The sequence below is a fragment of the Eleginops maclovinus genome, chromosome 14, assembly GCF_036324505.1.
Source record: "Eleginops maclovinus isolate JMC-PN-2008 ecotype Puerto Natales chromosome 14, JC_Emac_rtc_rv5, whole genome shotgun sequence".
Taxonomy (NCBI): Eukaryota; Metazoa; Chordata; class Actinopteri; order Perciformes; family Eleginopidae; genus Eleginops; species Eleginops maclovinus.
The window spans coordinates 5676670-5701163 of NC_086362.1; the positions used below are offsets into that span (position 1 = coordinate 5676670).

General features: G+C 41.5%; 2 protein-coding genes across 4 annotated transcripts; one reads left to right on the forward strand and one right to left on the reverse strand.

Annotated features, from left to right (window-relative positions):
- The first annotated feature begins 709 nt into the window (after nt 1-709).
- Nucleotides 710-6687, forward strand: LOC134876300 (histone deacetylase complex subunit SAP25-like). Its single transcript, XM_063901289.1, has 4 exons — nt 710-757; nt 4855-4986; nt 5530-5615; nt 6556-6687. The coding sequence occupies exons 1-4, from the start codon at nt 751-753 to the stop codon at nt 6685-6687; spliced, it is 357 nt and encodes a 118-aa protein (XP_063757359.1). The 5' UTR covers nt 710-750.
- Nucleotides 6688-7588: 901 nt separating this feature from the next.
- arhgef15b (Rho guanine nucleotide exchange factor 15b) lies at nt 7589-23673 on the reverse strand. Of its 3 annotated transcripts, none has more exons than XM_063900928.1 (16): nt 23361-23673; nt 18649-19152; nt 15738-16754; nt 15583-15634; nt 14760-14827; nt 14223-14521; nt 13583-13743; nt 13194-13346; nt 12957-13086; nt 11771-11845; nt 11356-11448; nt 11109-11263; nt 9600-9767; nt 9405-9490; nt 9106-9210; nt 7589-8574 (listed from the first exon to the last, which is right to left on the reverse strand). In XM_063900928.1, exons 2-16 carry the CDS (start codon nt 19052-19054, stop codon nt 8405-8407), a joined length of 3138 nt encoding a protein of 1045 aa, XP_063756998.1. In that variant the 5' UTR covers nt 19055-19152; nt 23361-23673; the 3' UTR covers nt 7589-8404. The 3 variants fall into 3 exon arrangements, with proteins under 3 accessions (XP_063756998.1, XP_063756996.1, XP_063756997.1); XM_063900926.1 differs by having other exon boundaries at nt 15583-15637; nt 23361-23672; XM_063900927.1 differs by lacking the exon at nt 23361-23673 and adding an exon at nt 22893-22911 and having other exon boundaries at nt 15583-15637.
- Between the last annotated feature and the right edge of the window lie 821 nt (nt 23674-24494).

Sequence of the window (24494 nt, forward strand, 5' to 3'; positions counted from 1 at the left end):
TTGAGTGTTTAACGTGGAATAATTGAGGCTTAAAAGGTTGTTTGTTAATATTGATTTTTAGTGAGGACTACTTTATGTATGCGCTTCAAAGGAATGGGCTTGCAGCTGGAAAGAAGTCATATAAAACTCTTTCAAGGTGAATTTTGTGAAGGGTAGGATCCAGTGTTGACTACTGTGGATTGTCTCTTCTGAATTCCCAAACTTTATGGAAGAATGAAACTAAAATTGGTGAGGTTTGACTTGTCATGCAGTACAGTAGGAACATTGTAAATCTTCCTTAAATATTCTGTTAGGCTTGTTTGTTTCAACTCATTGCTGTAATTGTTTGGTTTGATGTTGTAATCATGCAATTAGCAAATGGCATGAATGCATATTATGTAGATCTTTTTGTATGTATGCTCTTTTATTACGTAGTTAGAAAATCGACAAAATTATGGTTCTGTTTTGTATTTTGAGTTTTTGACACTGGATGAAATTAAATTTTAACGAAGCCCTGTGGGTGGCAATTTTCATGCATGTTTCATGAATGCAACTCTATTTTCTATTACTAAAATAATAAATACAGCCCAAACATCTTTCTCCTCTTTCTCTCTAACCCCCACCTTCTCTTTCTTATTCACATTCTCTCCCTGACACAGAGGCATAGGCCATGGTGCTCATACAGGCAGTGTGTTAACACCTGACATACTGCACAGTGCAAGGCTGCCATCTGCTGGGGAGAAGGGAGACTTCAGCTTCTACTGAGAGGATATGGAGGGTATGGTTGCTATTTCGATCGTTAGATTAGGTAGTTTTGCATCGTGTTTATCTGTTTACCATAGGAAGGAGTAGACATGAATATCAAATATGGTCTTTATTAGAATCATGCTTCTGGTTCAGGTTCCTAAAAAAAAACACAAAGAAAGATTACAAATGTCCTGGTTCCATTAAGCTAAGAGAAAGCTAACACGCTACATTAGGCTAAAGTGCTAAAGCCAAACTTGAATGACAGCAGTACATTTATTAAATTCAACTAAAAATAATAGGCTTTCTTTAAATAATGTGAAACAATCATGTCACTTAATCTACAGCATTACGGTTATGTCATTTAATGTCTATTCTATGCTACAAAATTAATGCTACGGTTTAAAAAATGTAGTGTACAGCCAAGCTAAAGGCTATCGTCAGCTTTCTAACTTGTTCATTTGTAGCATGTAGGCTATGTTTCCCATGTTCAGTATTTAATAGCAAGCTAATATTAGCGAATTAACATAGCGTTTGAAGACTGGCTTTGACCTTGAAATGCTTGAAAAAGCTAACACTGTGTAGGAATGTTATTTTAATTACAAAAATACTTATGAGTTCACGTTATTAGTGTTTACAAAGCAAAACTTCAAACGGTTGCTGCTGTAAACACCTTTAAAGTCTTGAATACTTGGATAGTGTTAATTAGTGTTTGCTGATTCTGCTGTGTACTTCACCTAGCTTAACATGGTGTATTTAATCCATTATCTCTTTTATATTCTAAATATCTCTTTAATATCCATGAAGACTATGAAGTTTTCACATTAGTTTGTTTTGCAGGATTTGAAAAGGAGTCTGGGGTGAACTACAAAGAGACCCAATGGGAATATTATTCCAGTACGTTGTTGCTTTACATCTTATTTTAGATTTTAGTCTCAAAACTGTTCATTCTGCTTGTGATTGATTTCTTAAATCCCATTTCAATTACTTATTTGACCCACAGCAGCTTCCAGAACACTTAAATATGTATGAATGCAACACACAGCCACTAATCACACTCGGCCTCCATGTAAATCTGGATTAAGGAAGAGTGTGTGGTGTGTTCCTCCCACGCAGTTTTATTAATCTTTACATATCGTTGTTCATGACAGATGAGATGAAATTGAAGATCAAGTCGTCTCCTTTCTTCATTTCGGTGTCTTGCACATACCTGAATGTATCTTCAGTGCCCTTATCTTTCCTCTCAGCCCAATCTGAAGACATACAGTAGAAACTTCATCTTTTCGTTTCATCCTGCGAGGGGTTTCTGCACTCTGTCACCAGCGAGCTCAAAGGGGGGAATCTGTGACTTGATAAGTCCGGGTAACATCAAGGAGACGCAATGTTTTATTCATCGGCACAAAGCTCCTGAATTCCCTGAAATCAAATTCACCCGCCTTTGTTTGAGCTTGAGGTTTGAGACGTATAGAAATGATTGGATTTCTTAAACTTAAAAACAGATGGGCGGGAGAAAGTTATGAGTGCAGGAGAGGACAGGTTGGTGTTTTTTTACGTGTTTTAAAAAAGATTAAGAGTTTATTTTCTGCCTACATTTCAGTTTGCCATCTAATCTTGCATGATACCTTTTTTATTTTTCTCTTATTTTCATTATTTCACACAAACTGCATTGTTTCTTTAAGTCAGCCGCTCTCACATCCGGTGACCTTGGCCCCCTGCTGATTCTCTTGTTTTGTTGCAATTCTTTCATCCTGTGTTTCTCTCCTTATTTTTGAATCCCTCCTCTCTCCCACTCTAACCCCCTACTGTCAAAGAAATTCAAATATTTTTCAGAGCGGTGCATACCGAGGTCAGATGTGATCTGCTTAAATCTTAGGATTTTTTTCCACCCTTAGATTGGACAATGCCGTAATTGCAGGAAGGTCTCATCACTCGATAAATGCTCAATAAACTCGAGCTGAGCCCGCAGGAATTTAAAATGATTAGCAGAGAATCTCTATGAAGCACGTTCAGGGTTTAATCTCGTCTGCTAAAATGTTCTATTTTTTGTACTTCCTTTTGTTCTCCTTTTATCTTCTGTCTTGTTTCACCATGTTTCATCAACTAAAGTAAATTAAACTAAACCCCTAAACTCGCTTGGTGTATCACAGCAGCGACCTCGAGTGTCAGCCGGCCTCATAATCTGATCCAGGTCACTGCAGCAATGTCACAAAGTCACAGCTCTGTCCAGTTCTCCACTCTCACTCAAAGTCTGATCCATATGACTCCTGTGCCAGCCCATTACTGTAACAATATGCCTAACACAGTACAGTATAAACATAGGTCTCTTTTTGGAAGGTGATAAGAATCATTTCACCCTTCAATGACCTGGCTCCAGGCTCCTCATTAGTCAAAACATTTAATATCAGGAACAAATTCTAGTCTTACTCTGCTATTACAATTACTGTAAAGGCCCAGAGTGTAAATTGAAGCACACCGGGCAATGAGAAAGAAAAGATGCTGCTGAGGTTTCAGTGTTAGTAATTTCGCAAGTAAAAACTCCAGTTTTTTAGTATGATAATGAGCCCCACCTTCTGTTTTGCATAGTAAGTCAATTCAAAGTGTGTGCAACCAATCAGTGAAGAGTAAAGCCAGACCAAAGCAATGCATCGATGAAAAGTACCTGTAACCTACCCCATTGTGAGATTTATGATGGATGGATGGATGGAATTTTGAGTCTGTGGTGGAGAGGAGGACTCTGAACAAACTGTTATCAATCATGGATAACCCCACCCACCCTCTCCACCTGCAGCTGGACAAACAGCAGAGCTCCTTCTCCAACAGACTGCTCCATCTCCGCTGTCACAAGGACAGGTACAGGAGAACATTCCTGCCCAATGCAATAACCCTGTACAGCAACTCACCTCTGGCTGGCAGAGAACTCTCTGCACCTTAGCCTCTCTGTTAACTGGAACACATCACTCTCACTTGACACTTTACACTCACATTGTACATTTAAACTTTATTTAATATTCCATTCACACATGCACTATTATGTATATAATATCCTGCGTTATATCTTGTTTACTTCAATAGTCTACTTGTCTCTCAGTTTAATGATTATTTATGTTCATATTCAACTGCATATATACAGATATGATGCTGGTTTATTTGTATTTATATTTCTTTAAGATGTCCATACTTTAGAATTGTTTATTTCTTATTTTATTTTATTTCTATGTGCAATGACCTGTATTGTATTGTATTATGCTTCTGCAACGCAAGCATTTCCCTGTCTGGGATTAATAAAGTAATTCTTATCTTAACATTTGTTCAGAAAAACCACTGCCTGAGTTTGATCCATTTATATCATTGTGTTTAGTCTTTGAGAAGAATATAAACCAACACTTATTTCTGAACATTTGTAGATATTTACCATATATCTGTTAGGACTTTTACAGACATTTGACATTTATTTTCTGAGATTATTTGCATAATTTTTGGAAACTTTTTTCATGCATTATTGGGGGTATTTTTGAGACTTATTCATATATTTTAGGAATTGTGTCACAAAAACAATCAGTATTTTACTGCCTTATCGTGCTTGTGTTTCAGCTTGTTGTGATTTGGTTTTGCTTTCTCCAGCATGGTCAGGGGATTGATGGCGGTTTCCTGGAGCAGATTTGGTTCTGTGTGAGCCGGGTCGGTGAGACTTTATTCACATATTTTAGGACATTTTTCGGACATGGACTACTTTATGACATTTGCTGTAAATGTTTAGATTAAATTTTAGATTTCATTATGTCTATACTGTATTCAACCTTTCCAATGTTGTAATGTCTGAACACACCGCTGCACCTGTAACGCAAGAATTTCCCAAAAGTGTCCATCCGTCCATCCATCCATCCATCACGATGGGGTAGGTTACAGGTACTTTACATCAATGCATTGCTTTGGTCTGGCTTTACTCTAAACTGATTGGTTGTACACACTTTGAATTTCCTGGCTATGCAAAACAGAAGGTGACGCTCTTTATCATTTATGAAACGGGCGTAACGCGTTGAGTTACGGGCCCGTGATGGCACACTTCTTTCTATCACATTTATTCGCTCGCGTGCATAATGTTTACTAAAAAGATGAAACAAATGTCCCCAGGTTTCTCCTTGCAGAGACCCAGGCAGCACACCTTGCCTCCCTTCTCCAACAGGACCCTGAACCACCCGTCTTTCATGCCTGTGTACATGGCTGCAGGCTTAGCACACCAGGATGGCGATTGCAGCCAAACAGGTAAATTAGTTAGCCTAGTTAGCCACATTAGCTTTAATCAACTTCTTATTTACAGTTGATAACAATACGATTTTGAGGTAACTTCGTGAAGTAAAGCAAAAACTCAAATTTCGACATAAATATTAAGGTAATTTACAGTAAAAGGTGTAAATAATCTGATATGAACACGTTTTGAGGAACAACCGGAATATAACTGAAGCTCTTTATTTCAAGATGTGGCTTTGCACGTGCTATACAATGTCTAATGTAAAATATAGGTTGTAGTTAGATCTGGACAGACAAAAACACATGCAAAAGTTATTCTCTTAAACGTGGACTTCGGAAATTATGTAATTTTCAAAACTTTACACAACATGGATTAAGTAGAGTATGTTTAATATTGTTATTTCCCTGCATTTCTCCACACTTATCATTCAAAATGATACAGTGATATATAATAAATGAGCTTTTATTTGATTAGAACAGTTAAAGCTGTTCCAAGCTGTGCATGATCAAAATAACGCCTGGTCTGCCATCACAACTGACGGCTCCATTTTCTTCCAGTCCATCCCCTCGGCCCCGAAGACTTTTTCTACTCTGATCCCAACGTGACCTGTGGAAGGATCCCCAACGTTGTAAGTGATTTGAAGGTAAGTGCACTTCATAAACTCATATCTTAAAAAACTAATTGCCATGGATACCCTCATCATATGCAAAATATAAAATGTAGTCCCTGGAAGACAACATAAACACTTCCATAAAGTTGAATGTCTTAAAGACAGTATTTGGTTTTTGGACATTATTTGAGGTTTTGTCTTTCTATACAAAATGTAATACATGTTTGTAATCAATAAATATAAATTGAGCCTTTGTCAAAGCTGCATTAAGTTGCGTTCAATGCATTTTCAAGAGTTTTTGAATTCAGATGTGTTAGATTAAAACGGGCAATTAACAATTGATTTTCACTTAGGCAAAGTGAGCCCTCAACCACTCATCCTGATGTAGTCAACATAATGCATAATACTGAACATCAATTAAAAGTTCAAATTTGGGGTTGTGAAATTTCTGGTACAAGTATACGAGACATGAGAACTGAAAGTACGACTGCAAACCCTGGTTGAGGTCCTGTCCCCTGGGTTCTTTTAGTTGGTGTTTGTTGTAGAGAGCGGAGCTTATGGAGGGTATCAGGCAGACGATGACATCTAATAAAATAGGCTCAGTCCTGTTAGGTGGAGCTAAGACCCTGACCAGGAGGCAGAAAGGAAATTGAGACCATGGCCAAAGGAAGGAGGCAGTTTGATCTGACTGTAAAGACATTTTATCAGTATTTTTCGCTTTAGGTAAAAATAGTGATAGTATTTTTGAAAGAAACAGAAGTTGACGCAATAACTGGACACCATCGCAGAACAGGAAGGCACGTAACAATGACCATGGCAGTAAAACACAAAAAATGCAATATGGTCATAAACAGAAATGTACCTCTAATGTTGTAATGTCATTCTGTTTGTTATATGAACACCACATGTTCTAATTGACTGTACTGTATGTCCATTAAGCTCTATTATTCTTTTAAACATGTATTTCTTTCAGGTTTTCGAGTGCTTTAAGCTCAACACTCCACCACCACTTATGTCCGCCTGCCCGGCTCCCCCACCCTGTCCAGACCCATTCAGATTTGGAACAAACCCGACCAGGAATCTGGGCCTGTCCACGGCTGAATAACAACTGCCTCCTCAAGCACAGAAAGGCCGGGTTGTGCTCGAGCTGACCCAGGACGAGGACCAGGCCATCACTAACCTCCTGAAACTGCACCACCAAGAAGAGCCTTTACTGTTTGAGGAGACCCTTACTGCTCAGCAAATGGACTTTACTTCAGCCGGGGAGGTTAACAAGCCCTTCGCTAGTGATTTGCAATATCCAGGGGAAACCAGTTTGCAAAGCCAGTTGCAGCAGGGAAGGTGTTGGTCAGATTCAGAGCTTGATGCCGCTAACACCCTCTTGAGTTGCTCTAGACTGATGGAGGGGGAAAAAATCCACGGCCACAATAAATCGTCACCAACACTTCCTCACCCTCACCTGCGTCATGAGGGTTCATCCCGAAGACACCCAACACGTTTCTGAGACTCCATTGATAACTACTCATTGTGCCTCAAAGGACATCGGCAAACAAGGAAAACCAGGCTGGGGGGGGATATGGAGGAGGGGAGGAATGCTGATGATGCCCATCTGCCGGAGTCTTCACTGTCCTCAGGCTCAAAGGCAGCGAGAAGAGTAGGCACCTTGGTAGAGTTTTCTAAGGTAAAGGAGATCTTAGATTCTGAGGGAGATGCTGTGCATGTCCTCCTGAGCCTAGGAGACACAGGAGTTTAGGATGAGTCCAAGTGATTGTATTTTTACCTTCTTGTTCCGTAAGCTTCAAAGGGGCTTTACTACTACCTCTTTCTCGTTATGCAAACCACTGGTTGAGGGTTCTTTGCTGTGGTTGCCCTGATTAATAAGTTAAATCTACTTCCTGTTGAGGATGAGAATATATATCTTCAAAAGTTTACATTGAGTTGCACATTTGCCTTGTTATATTTCGTATCAGTGTTGAATGAAAATGATGACGAGTTGAGCCTCGAAATAAAAAGTCACATGTTTGTTTTATTAAAAACGTTACCACTGTTTTTGAATGAGACAATTCCCAACTTATTATTTACAACATAATATTTACAGCATATCAGCATATAGTATCCTGCCTTTACTGACGACATGCTGCAGGGGGAGCTATATTTCCACAATGACCACTGAGAAGTCCTAATGGCAGCTATTGTGCTTGATATAATCCTGATAGAAGCCCTGATTGGGATTTGAGTTTATTCAAAAGGCACTTCCTGATAAGATTTCTTTCCAAAGTTTGTCTTGTACTGAGATAAATTGCGTTAAAATGTTAACATTGTTGAATTTTGAGCCTTCTATGGGATTCTTGTTTCAGAACATGTCATATCCTGTATTCTAGCCATAGTCGTGACGTTGTGCCTGGCAGGAATGAGACATTTCAAGGTGTGTGTGCAAGTGACAGCCATGACAGCAGGTGTGTTTACAGGAACACCCAACCCTGTTCTTGCAGCAGGTCTGATATGTACAGTTTAGTTGAGCAATGGCTAGAATGACTGGCATTTAAAATGTTCAGCACATGAGGAGACGCTGATGCAGACTCGCATGCTCGCAGGAGGTAAACACTACAGCTGTGATGCTGTTACGGAATGCAAGCATGCTCATTCACATAGTGTCTGTCGGGAGTAAATGATTTCTGTCAAGCTCCCGGCGGCACGACGCACTCCAGTTATATGAATAAGGCGGTGATTGAAGGTCTGTTGTGATGTAATTTCCTGGTTCTCAAGTAAAGAGTTTGTATCCATTCCTTGTCCTTTTTAAAGAATGATTTTGTGTAAACATCTTAGTGCAGGGTGCTGGCCTTGCTGCCGGCAACCGTGGTCGCGGCCTGAATGACTCTGTAGCGCTCGCGGAGGTTTCGCCGCCTCACATGCTCGTTGGTGATCTCGATGACGTTTCCTATGGGGAACCAGCCCTTCTGACCGTCAGACAGGCGGATGCCTTCATAAAGGCCTGCGAGAGAGAAGAGGAGGAAGGGAAGGGGTGGGGGGGTAGAACAAACAAGGGGAAGATTGGAGGTTTCTGTATCGTTCATGCAAGAGAGTCAAAGCAAGTCAATAAACTGCTAAAGTCAGAGGATTGAGGAGTTATGAGGATCAGGGTGTGTAAACAAGCAGAGTAACAGGAGGAGGCATGTTAATAACACAAGGTTCCACTTTTTGGAAAGTATTTCCCACATTTGAAGGCCAAATATAGACCAGAAGAGGAAAAAGTTGTTTGACGCAAGCACAGATTCACATCACTTTTGAGTTGGAGGTGCGCAGCATTGTTCTGGGAAAGAGGAAATGTTTACAATCCTGTCTGTGATCATCTCTTGATGTCTAGTTGTTTTTTAAAGATCTTTTGGGTCACGAGCAGATTTGGATTTGAACCCAGGTCCTCCACAGCGGGCACTACAGTTATGCCAAGTGAGCATTACCATGGCTCTTCTCCCACTTTTTGATATTTAAACTCCTATACTGGGTTTTTCATCCACGTTCTTACCCTCATTGGTTTTTCGGATGACGTTGATGATCTCAGTGGGCTCCAGGGTGAGCTCGTCTGCCTGCTGGGCGATGTACTGCTCCACACACTGCACCTGAGGACAATCTGACACAAGCACACACAACAATCACTACTCTGTGTGCGCGCGTGTGTGTGTGTGTGTGTGTGTGTGTGTGTGTGTGTGTGTGTGTGTGTGTGTGTGTGTGTGTGTGTGTGTGTGTGTGTGTGTGTGTGTGTGTGTGTGTGTGTGTGTGTGTGTGTGTGTGTGTGTGTGTGTGTGTGTGTGTGTGCGCGCTCACCCCAGTCCTCATAAATCACTTCATCTTCATCTTTCTCCGAGTTGGTGGGGTTGGGGAAAGCCACCATCCACCTGTGCATGTCTGACCTGTTAAAAAAACAAAACATGGATTGTAAACAGCCTCCTGAAATTCCTGAAAAAGAGAAACTCGGGGGGGGGCTGTTGACATGTTGGTGAGTCACAAAGTGTTACTCACTGCGAAGGAGCTTTGAGGAGCCGCTCCATCATGCGCCCCTGGTGGTTCTCCAGCAGGGTGAGGTTGAAACAGTGCTCCAAGTGGGCGCTGCTGCCCGCCCCTTCATCTAATGCCTGCACCTGCACTAGAGAGCGGTGGGCGTGGTCGAGAACCACAAAACGCTCCGTACTGTGGAAGAAACAGAAGAGTGAGTTTTGGGATGGATATAAGTGTCATCTGGCAACATATTAGCTCATCAATACCTTCAGAAAACATCTGCAGTGGTGAAGGCTGAAGCGTTCAGGGGATTTTATTTTGAATTGCCATTATTTATCCATCTGTGGCAACAATGGCATATTTGTGATCTTATCCTCTCTTCCTCTTAGATATCTTCAAACACTATTCACTGCCACATTTGAGGAAGTTTGGAGTCATTTCACTTGTTACGACACACAGTTAAAGAGTCGGGATTGCTTTTGCGGTCAGCAGTCACATTCTCCCGATGTTTAAACCAGCGTTACGAAAGCTTAGGGAGAAAGCAGGTGGAGGGTTGATCTAATGAACGCCATACCAGCTGAACAACAACAAATGAAAGCGGGGGATTGCTTTACAGCTGGTTGGACAAGGTTCACTGTTGCAATGCAACGCTGACTCTGCTTAATAAATTATATAAGGGCATACTTGTGCATGGCAGAGTGTACTAGTGCTGTCGCTTGACACACATTGTCATATGTAGGTCATTGCGAAGTCAGAAAGCTCTGCAATAATTTGTGCCCAAAGTCTAGTAAGCAGGACTAGAACAAATGCCACCACTTTGATGTGAGTGCTCTAAAGTCTTGAAATCTGGTTTGGACATTAAGGCAAGTATTGAGAGGCACACCTTTTTTATTTTGATCACAAAAAACACTTTAAACAATAGTAAAAGTCAAGTCTTAAATCGCCAGCATTGTGTTAATTAAATGTCCTCAAGGTTTTCAATGTAATGCCATTGTCTCATGGTGAAGCACCTTTAGATAATGTTGTTCTTAAAGTGTGCTATGTTTATTATTATGTGTGCAAATGGGGGGCCAAAAAATATAATGTACAAAGACTGAATATGTTATGATTAAAAAAACTGTCTACAGCCATAGATGGGTTACCTTGTATGAGGCTGTTCCTTCAGCTAAATGCTAACATCATCATGCTTTTATTGACAATGCTAACATGCTAAATGATACAATGCACCTACAGTATGTATCTGAATCCACCTGTCTGCCTTCTTGGTCCATGACAGTACCATTTTAGTTAAGCTTGTTAGCATTAATTCGAATTAAACATCAGGTTTTGCTGACTAGCTTGATTGTGTTATTTGTTTGGCAGGTATTTGGTCCTCAGGCAAAAGATCATAGACCTTGAAAAATGTAACTGGAGTTGTGCTTCGGTAAGAACTGTCGATCCAGCACGTATTTGCTCAGATATTTCAATATGGAACAAAGTGTTCGACGTACCGTCAGACCCCACTGGCTCTGTATTCATTTAGTCTTTTCTCACCCTTTCTTGGAAGCGATGATGAGCAGATCGTTGAAGAGGAAGAGGTAGATGGGAGTGAACTTTGCCCTCATGTTGAAAAGAGTTGCTCCTTTGGACATTTCCTGCAGCTCTCCCTTCTTCTCTAAGTGTCGTGTCTGGGAGATGATTGGGACTGCCTGCAGAAAACACAGAGAGATAGGATCATTTATTCAAATGAATTAAACACTTACCACTAAATATTGCCCACACTAATGGTGCGTGAGTTTACCTTGAGCTTGTCAAACTCAAGCGTTTTATTGATATGGATCAACTCCTCCGTCTGTTTCATCTTCCCCACCTCCGTGTTACACTCGTCGATGATCTGAGGGAGAAAAAGCCAGATTATAAAATAAGCATTACTGGGTAGACTTCTTTCCACACTTACACATCTCATATTTCCTCCATCAGCTGTTATATAAAACTAGCTGCATCTACTCGGGAGTATCAGGTTCATTGCTTTGACTGATGTCTCCCTGTCCGTCTCCCACCGCCTTTGTCCTCGCTGACACATATGAGTCACTGAGCTCGTTTAAGAGGAAATCAGGCAATGGCTGACGTCAAATATCCAGCGGCATGCCACGCACTCGGGAGTCCAATGATATGGATTTGTGACAGAGAGAGGGTGAAGAGTGAGGGGCGTTTACCTTCGACACTGAAGCCAAAGCCTTGGAGGCCGTCTGCTCCTCTGGCGTCCTCTCCTTTGTTCTCTTCAGGATGTTCTGCAACCACAAACAACAACTTTCTATTTCTGCACCGGGATACATTTTTTCCATCTACGTGCAAACAAGGTCAGTAGGTTGAGACGAGGTGTGTGTTTGCTCATAGGTCAAGAGGCAATGAAAAGTATGAGCGGGGAAGATTATGCTGGAATGAGGACATTCCACGGAGCAGCGTGCCGTGATGAACCCAGGACGTCTGCCTGTTGACGGCTTAAAGCAGGGTCAGTTATGCAGAGCGTACTGTGGCATGCTGTTGAGACACTAGTGGAAAGAATTTAGGGTTTGTAAAGGCTAACTGCATTCCTGTGCCAATCACTGAACCAAGACACTGACCTGCTGAGATGATTCTACACCCAAGTTTTTAAAGAATAAGATGAGATTTAAAAAACCGCCTTTACATTAAGTCTTACCCTTCGACCAGGTGGTAATTATATTAGGTCAAAATAATGTGCATTAACCTACAGAATGTTGCTTAAAGAGACCCGTACCCACCAGAATTATGCTCAAAATGACAACAAATTAGCACACACGCAACTACACACACAAACTATTTTTCATTATTTTATTTGTGTATTTATCTTTTTCATACTAATATTTTTTTTTGGGGGGGGTTTCTTTTTTTGTTCTCGATTTTGTTTTTACTATTTTTTTCATGTTGGTTCCGTAGATACAGCGAAATGAAAACTGAAAAAACGTTGGACCAAAATGTTGACATGTCTGTATAATGAAACTGAAATCAAAACTAAAGTTAAAAAAAAACGAGAACAAAAGACACAAACGACTACACAGAGATTTGAACGGACCAGAAAGACACTCACCAACTACAAAGATACACAAAACAACTTAAGAATGACCAAATAATTACAAATTGATGTTAAACAGTTCAAAAAACACCACTCCACTGTGACATGTTTGAATGCTTTTTAAGTTGTGACTTCACGGAGAGTTGCGTACATGCTGTAACTAATAACTGGCAGACAGCAGCCAGAAACAGAGCCAGGCTAAGCTAAGCACATTGTTGCTGGATTAATCAAACCATTGTTCTTACAGTAAAAAAACTAAATGCATTTCTGTGGCAAGATGTGTCTAGTGTTTCTCTGATGCTGCTCACCTCAATGAGCATTTTGATGCGTGTTATTCTCTGGAAGGGCAGCAGCAAGAAAGAGATGAAGGGCAGCCGCTGGCATTTAGGCGACTCCTGGAGACGAGTGATGACCATGGCAAACTGCGAGTTGTTCTTCCTGCAGACACACAGAAGCAATTGATGCGTGATTGCAGAGGATACAGCTTCAGTGATTCAGGCATTTAGTTTTCCTGACATGTGTAGATAATGCTTTTTATTCCTTACAATAGCGAGGTGTACGTCTTATCCTGGTAGATCTGGTTGCGGACGTAGTCGATGTAGGCTGGGAAGTTGTGCTGGGCGTGGTAGTGGATGATGTCACAGATGTCAGAGAAGACCACCTGATGGAATATGCGGTCCTCCAGGTCCTTCAGGAACCTGCAGAGAGTCAGACAGCAAAGGTTTTACTTATTCTTACTTCCGAGAGACCCCTGAGATTCCCTGAACCCCACTTTCAAAATCATTGCTGCATCTCTCTTACTCATTGCATTACATCCTTCCTATCTTTTGGTATCTTTGTCCCTAAACGACTTCGTAGTAGTTCAACTCATAAATCATCCCTATTCCCCTTTTTCCCTTTCTCTCCCGCCATCCTTCCTTGCCTCATTGCTCACCTCTCGCTGACCTCCCGGACCCTCAGGATGTTGGAGAAGAGGTTCTTCTTCTCTCTGATGATCATCGTCTCCTCCAGCTCCCGGCTGTCCAGGAAGTGTTCGGTCAGAACTCGCAGGGATCGGAGGTAGGAGGCCTCAGAGGTCAAAACCTCAAACATACTCTGCCGGGGAAAGACGAATATGAACTTAAAATGAAACTCAGGAGCGTTACATTTTATACGGAAATAAACACAGATAGAAAAACAGACTTGAAAACGGGGCTTCCTTGTTTCTGAAGGTGTAAGAATTCAAGAATCGACTCTTTAAAAATGAAGGGGTTCTTTATACGGATGTTGTTGGGTTATTACACCGTCATGATTTGGAGTATTCATCACTTCCAGTACTTAAAAAAAAGGAGTCCTGCCTGATGCTGGAAAGTTGGATCAGTGACTGTAAAAGCTTTCATGAAATAAAATCAATACTTTATTAGAGCAGGGAGAGGTGCAGCAGGGCGGAGAGGACCTGAGTTTATATAAAAACATCACTCCGAGATGTGATTTAAAACTTGATCCTGCATGTTCCATCCCTCGTCTCCTAGCCTCATTGATCTCCCCTCAGTGCATTAGCACTCCCCCCTCCTCTCCTCACGTCACTCCCTCACCTCTTGGTACTTGCACTGCTCCGGATTGAGCTGCTCCAGCACCCCGGCCTCCCGGACAGCTGGGAGGTCCTGCCACAGGGTGCTCTGTCCCGGCGTGGGCACAGGGCTGCTCTTGGGTGCTCCGGTCCCTGACCCAGTCCCTGAACCAGTGCTTGTCCCAGTCCCTGCACTAGCCCCAGAACGACGGGCCGTCCAGTCCATGGCGTAGTCAACGCTAGTTTTGCTGATGTTGCGACACACTGTCTGCCGTCGGATCTCCTTGGTGATGACAGTGGCACGGTACGTCTGGTACAGAGGCTCTGAGGCAAGGGAAGGAAAATATATTTAGGCATTTCATCAACAAGGCATAGTGGAAAAGAAACAGATTATAAAATTACATTGAAACAGGTATTAAAAAGCTAAGAGAATATATATTAAAATAAGCTAAAATAGAATATGAAGTGCATAAATATATATACCGACACACTGACATTGTATCCTGTCACAGGAATGAGCGTGACTCATCTTTGTTTTGTACATAAACGTTTTCAGCCTCACCATCCTTCAGACGGGACTCCCAGCTGAACGAGGTGTCCCTCCGGAGGGAGTCGCTCCTGGCTGGACGCCTGAAAGAGAATGGAACGAAGAGAACTGAATTAACAAGAGAGATAATGAAGGGTTCAACAAAACAGTGAATGACATAATGGTTACATACACACAAGAACACCGGTGTAGTTTTCTGTACTTGATGATAAACCCATTTGAAGCCAAAATGTCAAATCACATGCTTTTGTTGTAGTACGTACCGCAGCTGAGAAGGTATGAGCTGTTGATCAGTGTGCATGCATTGAGACATTATACTTCGACCTAAAATGCGCCTTGAACTTTGTCCCTCTTGATCATATACATTCTGCGCAAAGGATTGTGGGTCAGAAAAGCCAGAACAGCATTCAGGCTTGTGTAATAAAAAATGCAACTGAATGCAGAATGGTTATTTTTGCATACTACATTTGACTTACTATGTATCGGGACATGCTAAATCTGTGTCTTGAATATTACGTCTCCATCTGAGCTCTAGGTTCAAACTTAAATCTTTCAAAAAGGCTTAATAGTTTCCTAAAATAACTATGTGATGTTATCAAACAGGACTTTTTGTTGGGGACTATGATAACAGTAGCAAAAGTGCAAAAGCAATGGAATGATATATCACAGAGGACTTAGCTAAAGCACTCTTTGGCTACATGATTCTTGTTGATTGCAATAAGTTCTGATGGCTTTGGTCTTTTGTTGGGATTTTTAAAATATAGGACAATAAAAAATATCATCATCCTTATAATCTAAAAAAGAATGGGAGTGAGAGAACATGACGGCGATAACTCACGGTTCTTCCGCTGTGTTCTCTCTCTCGTCGTCATACCCTCCATTCTCCTCTTCTTCTGAAAAGACAAAATACTAGTGTCATCCCTTTTTTGATTTCACAGAAAAATAACAACATGTGAATCATTCATAGCTCTATAAAGTGAGTCTGGTGCAAACCTTTTCTCTGAGTGAGCGATTGCATTGAGGCACTGCTGAGCCTTCTGGGATCTGTCTTTGGCGGCGGAGGCGGGGGTCTGTGAGGGCTGAGTGGGGGCGGTGTGAGGGTTCTCTGGGGGCTCTGGCCACTGGAAACTGAACCGCTGGGGGACGAGGGCCGCAGGTTGCGCCACTCCTCCAGGGTGGGCTGGGGGAGAGGAATGCCGGCTCGGTGCACGGGCGTGAGGCTGCGGCCGTCAGGGTTCACCGGCATCCTCGGCGGGATGGCGGGCGGCACCTCGTCCGGGCTGGAGATGGGTTCAGTGTCCGTCTGGAACTCGGACATCGGGTCTGAGGAGCTGTAGGACAGTCTGTTCCGGGTGGTTGGTTTCAGCACTTTAATAAGAGGAATATCGAGCTCCTTACACACAGCTGGCGTTTTCTTAGGAGTGCGGTCGACCATGGGAAGGGTGGCCTCGTAAATACTCTCCTCCTCGTTTTGGGCCTGATTGACTTGTGGTGACTGAGACCGTTTTGGGGGGACAGGGGGAGACTGAGAGCGGATGATGGCGAGAGAATTGAGGACACAGTGAGGGCCCGGGTCCGAGCGCCTCCTGTTACCATCGGCGATTAAAACGTCCAAACACTGGTGGAACTTCACCTTGTCCTGCTTCAGCACCTCGCCCTCATCAATCACCGACATCCTGTCCACCTCGTCCCCTGCCTCGCTCTCCCCTTCCGCCACCCTCTCCACCTCTTCATCCTCCTCCCAGTAGTCATCGTCCTCCTCCTCCTCCTCCTCCTCCTTCTGCTCTTCCACATCAGTATCATCATCGCCTCCCTCCTCCTCCTCCTCCTCCTCCTCCTCCTCCCCGCCGTTCACGGGCACCCACATGAGTTTCATGCCGGGCCACTGCAGGTGACACACGCAGCTGCAGCCCGGCTCACAGCTCGGGCTGAGAGGAGTGTGAGGACTGTGCTCCTTATCCGCTTCACCTCCCCCGACCATCTGAGTCTCCACCTCTTTTCCATCAGGCGCTGCATCGGAAGAAGCAACACATAGTCAGTGCTTCAGTAAATAAAAAGGTTGCTTGCCTCCCTGTCCTCAGGTTATTTATGAGGTAATGAGAAACTTAACATTTCACTTGACTTTATTTCTGGGTTTTCCTTTCATAATAACATAAAGACATTTCAAATACATGATTTGTTGTGTTCTCTTGATTAGTCATTTATCAGTCAGTTTGGCACATTATTTTAAGCATTTTTATATTTATTGTAAACTTTTCTTTTAATATTTGAAATGTTACAAAAGCTTTTAAAATTGTTTTCAATTTGTTGCCCTTTTTTACAACCCATTTCCTCCCATTACAAACCAAAGCAAATCCCTTGTGTAAAACCATGTGGCTATAAACCTGATCCTGACTCCGGAGCTAATGGGTGTGAACCAGCTGCTTCCTGTACACTTCTCTCCTTCATCTGTATCCACAGAACGGACGGCTCACTCTCATTAAGAGCTGTTTTTTTTTACCAAATTTGAATTTCCGACTGTTTTTTCAAAATGATCTTTTTCTAAAAGGTGTGACTTTTTTTTTATTTCAATTTTTTTTCTCCAAAATATTCACTTTTTTCTAAATTTTGACTTTTAAAAATGTCCCACTATTTTAATTCTTCCTAGAAATTCACACATTTTGTCTCCCAAACTTCCAGATATTTTTTTTCAAATTTCAGATTTTATTTCTAAATGATTATTTGTGGGGGTTCAAAATAAAGGTCATAGGGAATTCAATTCATACCAGATTAATCATGAAGGAAACATTATCTGGATACAGCTTCTCAAATATGGGGGCTTTATATACTGCATTTATGTAGGGGAGTCAAACAAGTTCAATTTGAAGATGCAACTGTGGGTTCTTATTTAAGGAATACTGACAACAATATTATATTTGTTGATAGCAGTCCTAAGTTCCAGTAGAAAATAATACTGAAACTAATATCAATAACGATGCTATGTTGATATAACTCGGAAGCTAATGTCCTGCATATAGGTCTCGTGTTGCAGGTGGGGAACCAAAAGGAGGAAGTGAAAAAGCCCAGTATGAGTCAGTGGGGGTGGATCACACATACAGTAATTCCAATAAATCAGAAAGAGACAATGCAATGTGTTTCCCTCTAGTGTTGAGTCACATTAAGTAGGAGTAGCACATTAACATAAACATAAACACACACACACACACAGCTGACTGACAGAACCTGTTTGTGGCTTCAGTATTGCCAGCGGAACCACACCTGTCTGTTGAACAGTTAACCTTCAGTCAAAGACCTTGACAGTTTCTTAATGTATGTACACACACACACACACACACACACACACACACACACACACACACACACACACACACACACACACACACACACACACACACACACACACACACACACACACACACACACACACACACACACACACACACACACACACACACACACACACACACACACACACACACACTTTTTGCTCCCCCTAAAAAAAATGTATTCTTTCAGTTTTATCAATGAGATTGACCTTTGATCTCTGACTACACTGCTGTGTAGTGCCATCTGATCCTCGTCCTGCAGATAAACGCTGCAATGGGTAACTTTAAATGTTGCCATGTCTGAGCGGCAGCCAAACCTTTATTTCATTTTCTAGAAATCACGTGACACGCCTTGCTGATATCAAGCTGGGGTAGTGAGCGTTTTTTTAGCGTACTACCCTTGCCTTACCCGGGCCTCGATCATACAATACTTAAACTTGACTTTTTAACTTCTTATTTGGTTGACAATCACGGCAACATAATAGAAATAATACGTAAAATATATTTAGAAGTTCAAATGAACATAAAAAGGGGCAGATGAAGCCTTAGAGAGAATAATGCAGTAGAACCGACTGTACCTGATCGACCTCCTTCCACCCCGATGCTGTCCCCCTCCTCCCCTCCACGACACTCTGTCTGCCTCTTTAGGACGCGGTTCCTCTTCACAGGCAGCGGGGGGGCTTTCTCTCCCGCAAGCTGAAGCTGAAGCCTGGCACGGTCCGGTTTGGGCTTCACCGTAGGCGGCCTCTTGAAGCGCTTAATAGCCTTGGGTTCTGCGGTACCGTTGGTGGGTTGTTCCCCGACTTCAGTCGAATCGTTTTTACTGAACTTGCTCACAATCCTCTTCACCTTCCCTCCAGAACGCCTCGCGCTGCTGCCCCTGTCCCCAAAAGGAGGGGTGGTGGATTCTGGGGATGGTTTCGGAGCGATGTGCGGTCTCGGCTTGGCCTGAGGTTTGAGGGGTGATGCTTCCTGAACAGACATGGTAGCTAGTCTTCTCTCACGGTGTTTGAACTCCCAGCACTGACCAATCAGACGTCAGGCTTCGGCGGCAAAGGTCAATGTGATCATGACATCAACACCTGAAGAGTGAAGAGGAAAAGGAAGTTAAAAGAGCTTTTTAAGTAAATACATACGTACATAAACAGTAGAAATATAAAGATTTATAGAGTATTAAACAATATCAAATGTAAATAATAAAGTGCTTTTTACATTGGACAAGTTTTCTCAAAGTCGTTGCAGTTTTGGCGGGAATAATTATTAAGAAAACAGGGAATGGGGGAGAAAGACAGACAGGTTTTAAACTGGGAATGTAGTGATGTATATGCGAGCGCCTTAAACTTCTAAGTTAGTTGACATCATCTTTTTAGGCTTGTGATTTCAAAAAAACCTCTAATTATTGTTTTCTGAATCTGAAATAAACATTTACACATTGCAATAAACACTGCATATTCCAGTGTTTGAATCACAGTGTAATCTTTCAATTAGACTTCGAGCTTTATTCTTCAAATCCTTCAAACTCCCCCACTGTAAGGCCTCTGAGGAAAATGAACTTTGCCCTGTAAGGAGTCCAGTCACTTCACATAAGAAAATAAGAGATGTGTGTTTGCAAGGTGACGCAGTGGAGGGAAATCCAGTTGGAGATAATAGATGTTTCCACTGTAAAGTCGCCAAACATCTTACATTGTTATTCATTAATGACTCAAAGCAGATAAGCATGATCCTCTTTATTCATTTAGTGCTTAATGGCTGGAATGCGTCACAGTATCAGAGAAGGGAAGCCGATCAAAGAGGTTTAGATTTCAGAGCAGTCGTCCTTTGGAAACTATTTTCTAATGTAATATTATTACAGCTTGAACCTCCGAGAGAAAGATCACATTGAAGCAGCAAATCTGAAAGCCAATTCTTCTCTGGTTGGCTGATAATTCATGTGGAACACCTGGGTGGAGAGAAAACATTCTGAACAGCATACTATGATCGATGACACACAGTTGTAATTAAAGATATTTTATGACTCCACCCTGTGCCCTAAACATTTTGAATAGCCTTCAGCGCCTCCTAAACTTTTACTTTCAATTCCAACTTTCTGTGACCTTGGCCTTTAAGTCCATGTTTAAAAAAATAAATAAATGACCCTAAGTGTGTGCTGTGTTTTAAGTGTTATGCTAAAAAACCCATGTACACACACACACACACACACTGACACTCATGACTGCAGTAGAACCACTCGTGTTGTAGTCGAGACCAAGACCAGAGTGTACCAAGACCAAGACAAGACTAAGACTGGGACGGAGTCAAGACCGGAACCAGATTAGTGTGAATCCAACACTACATAATACACCCTACAATGAAATGTGGAAGATACCAATTGATCTGAACCACCCACATAGTCATAAAAAGACCCAGATACAAACAGTACGATAGAAATTCAACTTCATCTTATTCAAAAGAGACTATTTTCATTTTTCAAGCACATTTTTGGTGGTTTATTTGAAACAGGGCGTTTTACTTTTGCTCAATCACAACCCCAGTCACCGCAGTGGTCTTGACATAAAATGTCGAACCGAGTCCAGTCTTTAAATATTCAAACACAGACACACGTACTTATTCAACAGTCTTTAGTCATTCAAATGAGGCAGTCAAAACAGACAGCCCTATAAGTGTCTATAAAAAGACCCAAATTGAGCCGTGACCAAATGGCCATGCTGCAGATTCTCATCGTGTTTCCTGATGCGTGTGCAACAGCTGATGCTCCACCAAACCAGAGGAGGGTCCGTCACGTTATGAGTCATGCAGAGGAAGGAGTCACTGCACTACTTTGTGTGACTCTATTAAACATGAATACTGCATGTAGCTGCATGCTGCAGACACGCATCATTTAAAGGCTTCATAGAACAGCTCTAATTGAGGTTAGATGTAGTGATTTAGTTTCGGATACATTGATTTAGCCTTTAAGTGTCAAGCGTTATATCTTATTAACCCCAAGTATTCATATTTCAGCTATCAGCATTCCTTTATGGATGTAAATGTTAGTTGGTCCACTTGACTGACGACTCCACGCTGAAATATCTCAACAACTATTTGTGTAAACAAATGCTGAAACAGTTACTTAAACTCAAAACGTATATCACAAAAATAGGAATGTTAGCTTTTCCTGGCAATATGTTGCTGAGGATTTACAGTCTCGGGGTTTTGACAGTTTGTTGGAAAAGAACAATACGTTGTGGTTTTGGGAAAAATGTAATGGCTGATTAATTGATGATGAAAACAGCTCCTAGTTGCAGTGCTATTCAGTGGAGCTTGAACCGTCCTGCAGACACGAGACATCTCAGCCTATGCTTCATCCTTTTTTACCTTTATTTATAAAACAAATCTCCTCCAGGTCACCCACCTTAACACAAGAGCAATACCAATTCAGTGGAGTGTTCTCTCGCTTTGTGAAAGATTACAGCCTGTTTTCCATTGGGTGTTGGTGCCAGAGATTTTATGTAATATAGTGACCAGGCAACACCTTTAGGAAATTAATCAAGCTTGATGTCTGATACCAGCAGGCAACCAAAAGCGTCGCAGACAGCTATCTACTTCTCTGAGCTCCTTTCCACACAGCTAACACACGTTATTCAGAATGCGCACCGGCTAGTCGGACCAGGTTTCTTTCTGGAATTGGATGCTGCACATTCACTGAGCTTATAATAAAAAAACAAAAAGGGTTTCACGGACAAACAGCTACTAGATAATTACAAATTCACAGAGCAGGAATGAATGGCATTAAAACGTCAGGAGGTTCATTTGAGAAGCTGCACCTTTCTATAGTTATGCACTATTTCTGTCTTCAAGTTATTGTTATTACTTTATAATCAATATTTGGGAAACATGACATCACCACAGCACTGTTTGTGTGTTTGGGTGTGTGTAAGTCCTTCCAGGTTTCAGTTATAGCCCTCTGGTTATTATCATTGTCCACAGGGTGACATAGAAACCTCAAATAGGAGGGTGTGTACACTCACAAAGCACTCTTCTACACAGTGGCGGTAACACATTGTGATTGTGTGTAAATGCACGTATAGACCAAGTCAGAAGCTAGACCTGAGGTAACAATTCCCCCCTGACTTTCTTTCCAAAAGCCTCTACCAGACTTCACGTCTCTTTTGTCTCCGTTTGCTCTATTGACCTGGTTAGTTCAATAGCAACATCTTTTAGTTAACTGGACCCTACACACACTCAGGCTGGGTCAGTAGGCCAGTCGTTCATTCCTGTAAGTGTATTTGTTCTGGTAAATCCCCCAAAATATCAAATATGGTGAGGTCCCTTAAATCAGACCAGCTTGAGAACAATCCTTAAGTGCTTAAAGGGGTCGACTAACACAATGCTCGTCAGTGTGTGTGTGTGTGTGTGTGTGTGTGTGTGTGTGTGTGTGTGTGTGTGTGTGTGTGTGTGTGTGCGCCATCTGGACACTAATGGGTCAGTGTGTATACAAAACGGGTAGGGGGGCTTTAAGAGTGCTACCAATACAAAACATTTGGTGTGAGTGAGTGAGTGAGTGAGTGAGTGAGTGAGTGAGTGAGTGAGTGAGTGAGTGAGTGAGTGAGTGAGTGAGTGAGTGAGTGAGTGAGTGAGTGAGTGAGTGAGTGAGTGAGTGAGTGTGTGTGTGTGTGTGTGTGTGTGTGTGTTTGCTCCACGTTGGACAGGAAGAGGGGACGGAAAAGGTGTGTCGGTAAGGAAAACACACATTCGTATGTACACACACACAGGAGTGGGTTTACAGGAAAGAGGAATAGGATACAGTAGGTTTAGTGACATAAGCAGAAAAACAAAAACACACCTATGGATTTGCAAATGTAGATATGATGTGTAGGTCCTATTTGATTGTGATATATCACATCTGGAACTTCCAGTGGTGGTCTACCCTATATTACATCAATACTAACAAAACACAATTATCAACACAAAAAAATGACAAATTAAGCATCAATGCAGACTATTCATAACATGTTCAACATGAAAGGTTGCCTTTAAGGTTCATATGTGTATCCCTAAATCGCATAATATGGCATAGTCCCGTATTTACATAGATAAACACAATTGAAAAATATGTCAAGATAATGTCTAAATGAATAACACAAAGCTTAAACGATTACCTTTCAGTATGACAACCTTAATTCAATCTTTTTACAAAAGTATTACATCGGTTTTTCACATGGGAACAGGTGCTTCCAGATTCTTCCGTGAACGCCTACCGAACCGCACCTGCTAAACTATAATCTTAATTAAAACATGACATAAAACTCACCAGTGTTATTCAGGCATGTCTGACTCTTTCTCCTCTGTTATTCGGCTGTAGTGTTGGTAGTCCAACATGGATAGCTTTGGAAAGAAATAAAGCTTTACGTTAAAATCGGTTCTGTGCACAGCTAAGTTACTTAAAACGTAATTGGTCCCTCGGCAAAAAAAAATAGTTAGTTAAAAAAATATATATCCACAAAGTAAAAGCAAGCCGGTTGAGTTTCTTATTGTGTTTCTGGCAGGCTTGTTGTCTGAGCACCCATCGTCACCCTGTTGTTGTCTCCTTTGTTAGCAGCAGCATGTATGAGGAAAGGACGGGAGATAGGAGAGGAGCGACCCCCCTGAGGTCTGAAGCCTCCAAGTCACACATGTTAACGTCTACTGGTTCCGGTGAGGGATTTCAAAATAAAAGATTTGTCTTCTGCCCATTTTTTACAAATGTAGGTTATGATGGTTGCCCGTTTAGAAAATATGCGACCAAATTGATATTAATGTATTTTTGTTTTTAATAATTGATGAATGGGTTGGATAATATAGCTAGATGTACTCCAGGACATCTCAAGTACACCACTTCAAGGAAAACAATAATGACAGAATAATGAGTTCTATCCCCATATGTTGGCATACAATACACAATTAACCGCAATCATTGCAATTAGTGTTTTATAAAATCAAATAGATGAATTAATATAACTATAATGAAATACAGTATTGCCACTCTGCAGTGAAGTTTACTCCTTCATGGTAATGCTTTATTTACTTTTTGTTTATTTGAGTTCTCTTATTTTGAAAGTATAAATGTCACAAATCAAAAGAACTTCCTGCATCTTCGGTCCTTACATCTACTAACGTCCAAGAGCTATAATAAATCTCTAAATATTTATTTGTTTGTTAGTATTTTAAGAATATATGTTGTAACTTACGGTAAAGTCCGTGCTTTAAACACAAAACAGTGAACAAGTTGCTGTTTTAGTGCCTGAGATATAGAACAGGCACTCATTGATGGCAATAATCATATTTTTGTACGATCTATTCAACAACATTATATTATGTACAATATATAACCATGTTAGATTACAGGTGCACAAAAGGCTTTACTTGGCTACTGAATATGTCCCTGCCCTAACCAATGTATTTTATT

What these genes read in the sequence shown, in the direction of transcription:
- LOC134876300 (XM_063901289.1), top strand. An exon ending in TGGCGATTGCAGCCAAACAG is followed by an intron (nt 4,987 to 5,529) that starts GTAAATTAGTTA and finishes ATTTTCTTCCAG; the next exon opens with TCCATCCCCTCGGCCCCGAA. An exon ending in ACGTTGTAAGTGATTTGAAG is followed by an intron (nt 5,616 to 6,555) that starts GTAAGTGCACTT and finishes TATTTCTTTCAG; the next exon opens with GTTTTCGAGTGCTTTAAGCT.
- arhgef15b (XM_063900926.1), bottom strand. Translation starts at nt 19,054, where the DNA reads ATGTCTGTTCAGGAAGCATCACCCCTCAAACCTCAGGCCAAGCCGAGA. An exon ending in GTCCGGGAGGTCAGCGAGAG is followed by an intron (nt 13,347 to 13,582) that starts GTGAGCAATGAG and finishes GACTCTCTGCAG; the next exon opens with GTTCCTGAAGGACCTGGAGG. An exon ending in TTGAGTTTGACAAGCTCAAG is followed by an intron (nt 11,264 to 11,355) that starts GTAAACTCACGC and finishes TGTTTTCTGCAG; the next exon opens with GCAGTCCCAATCATCTCCCA.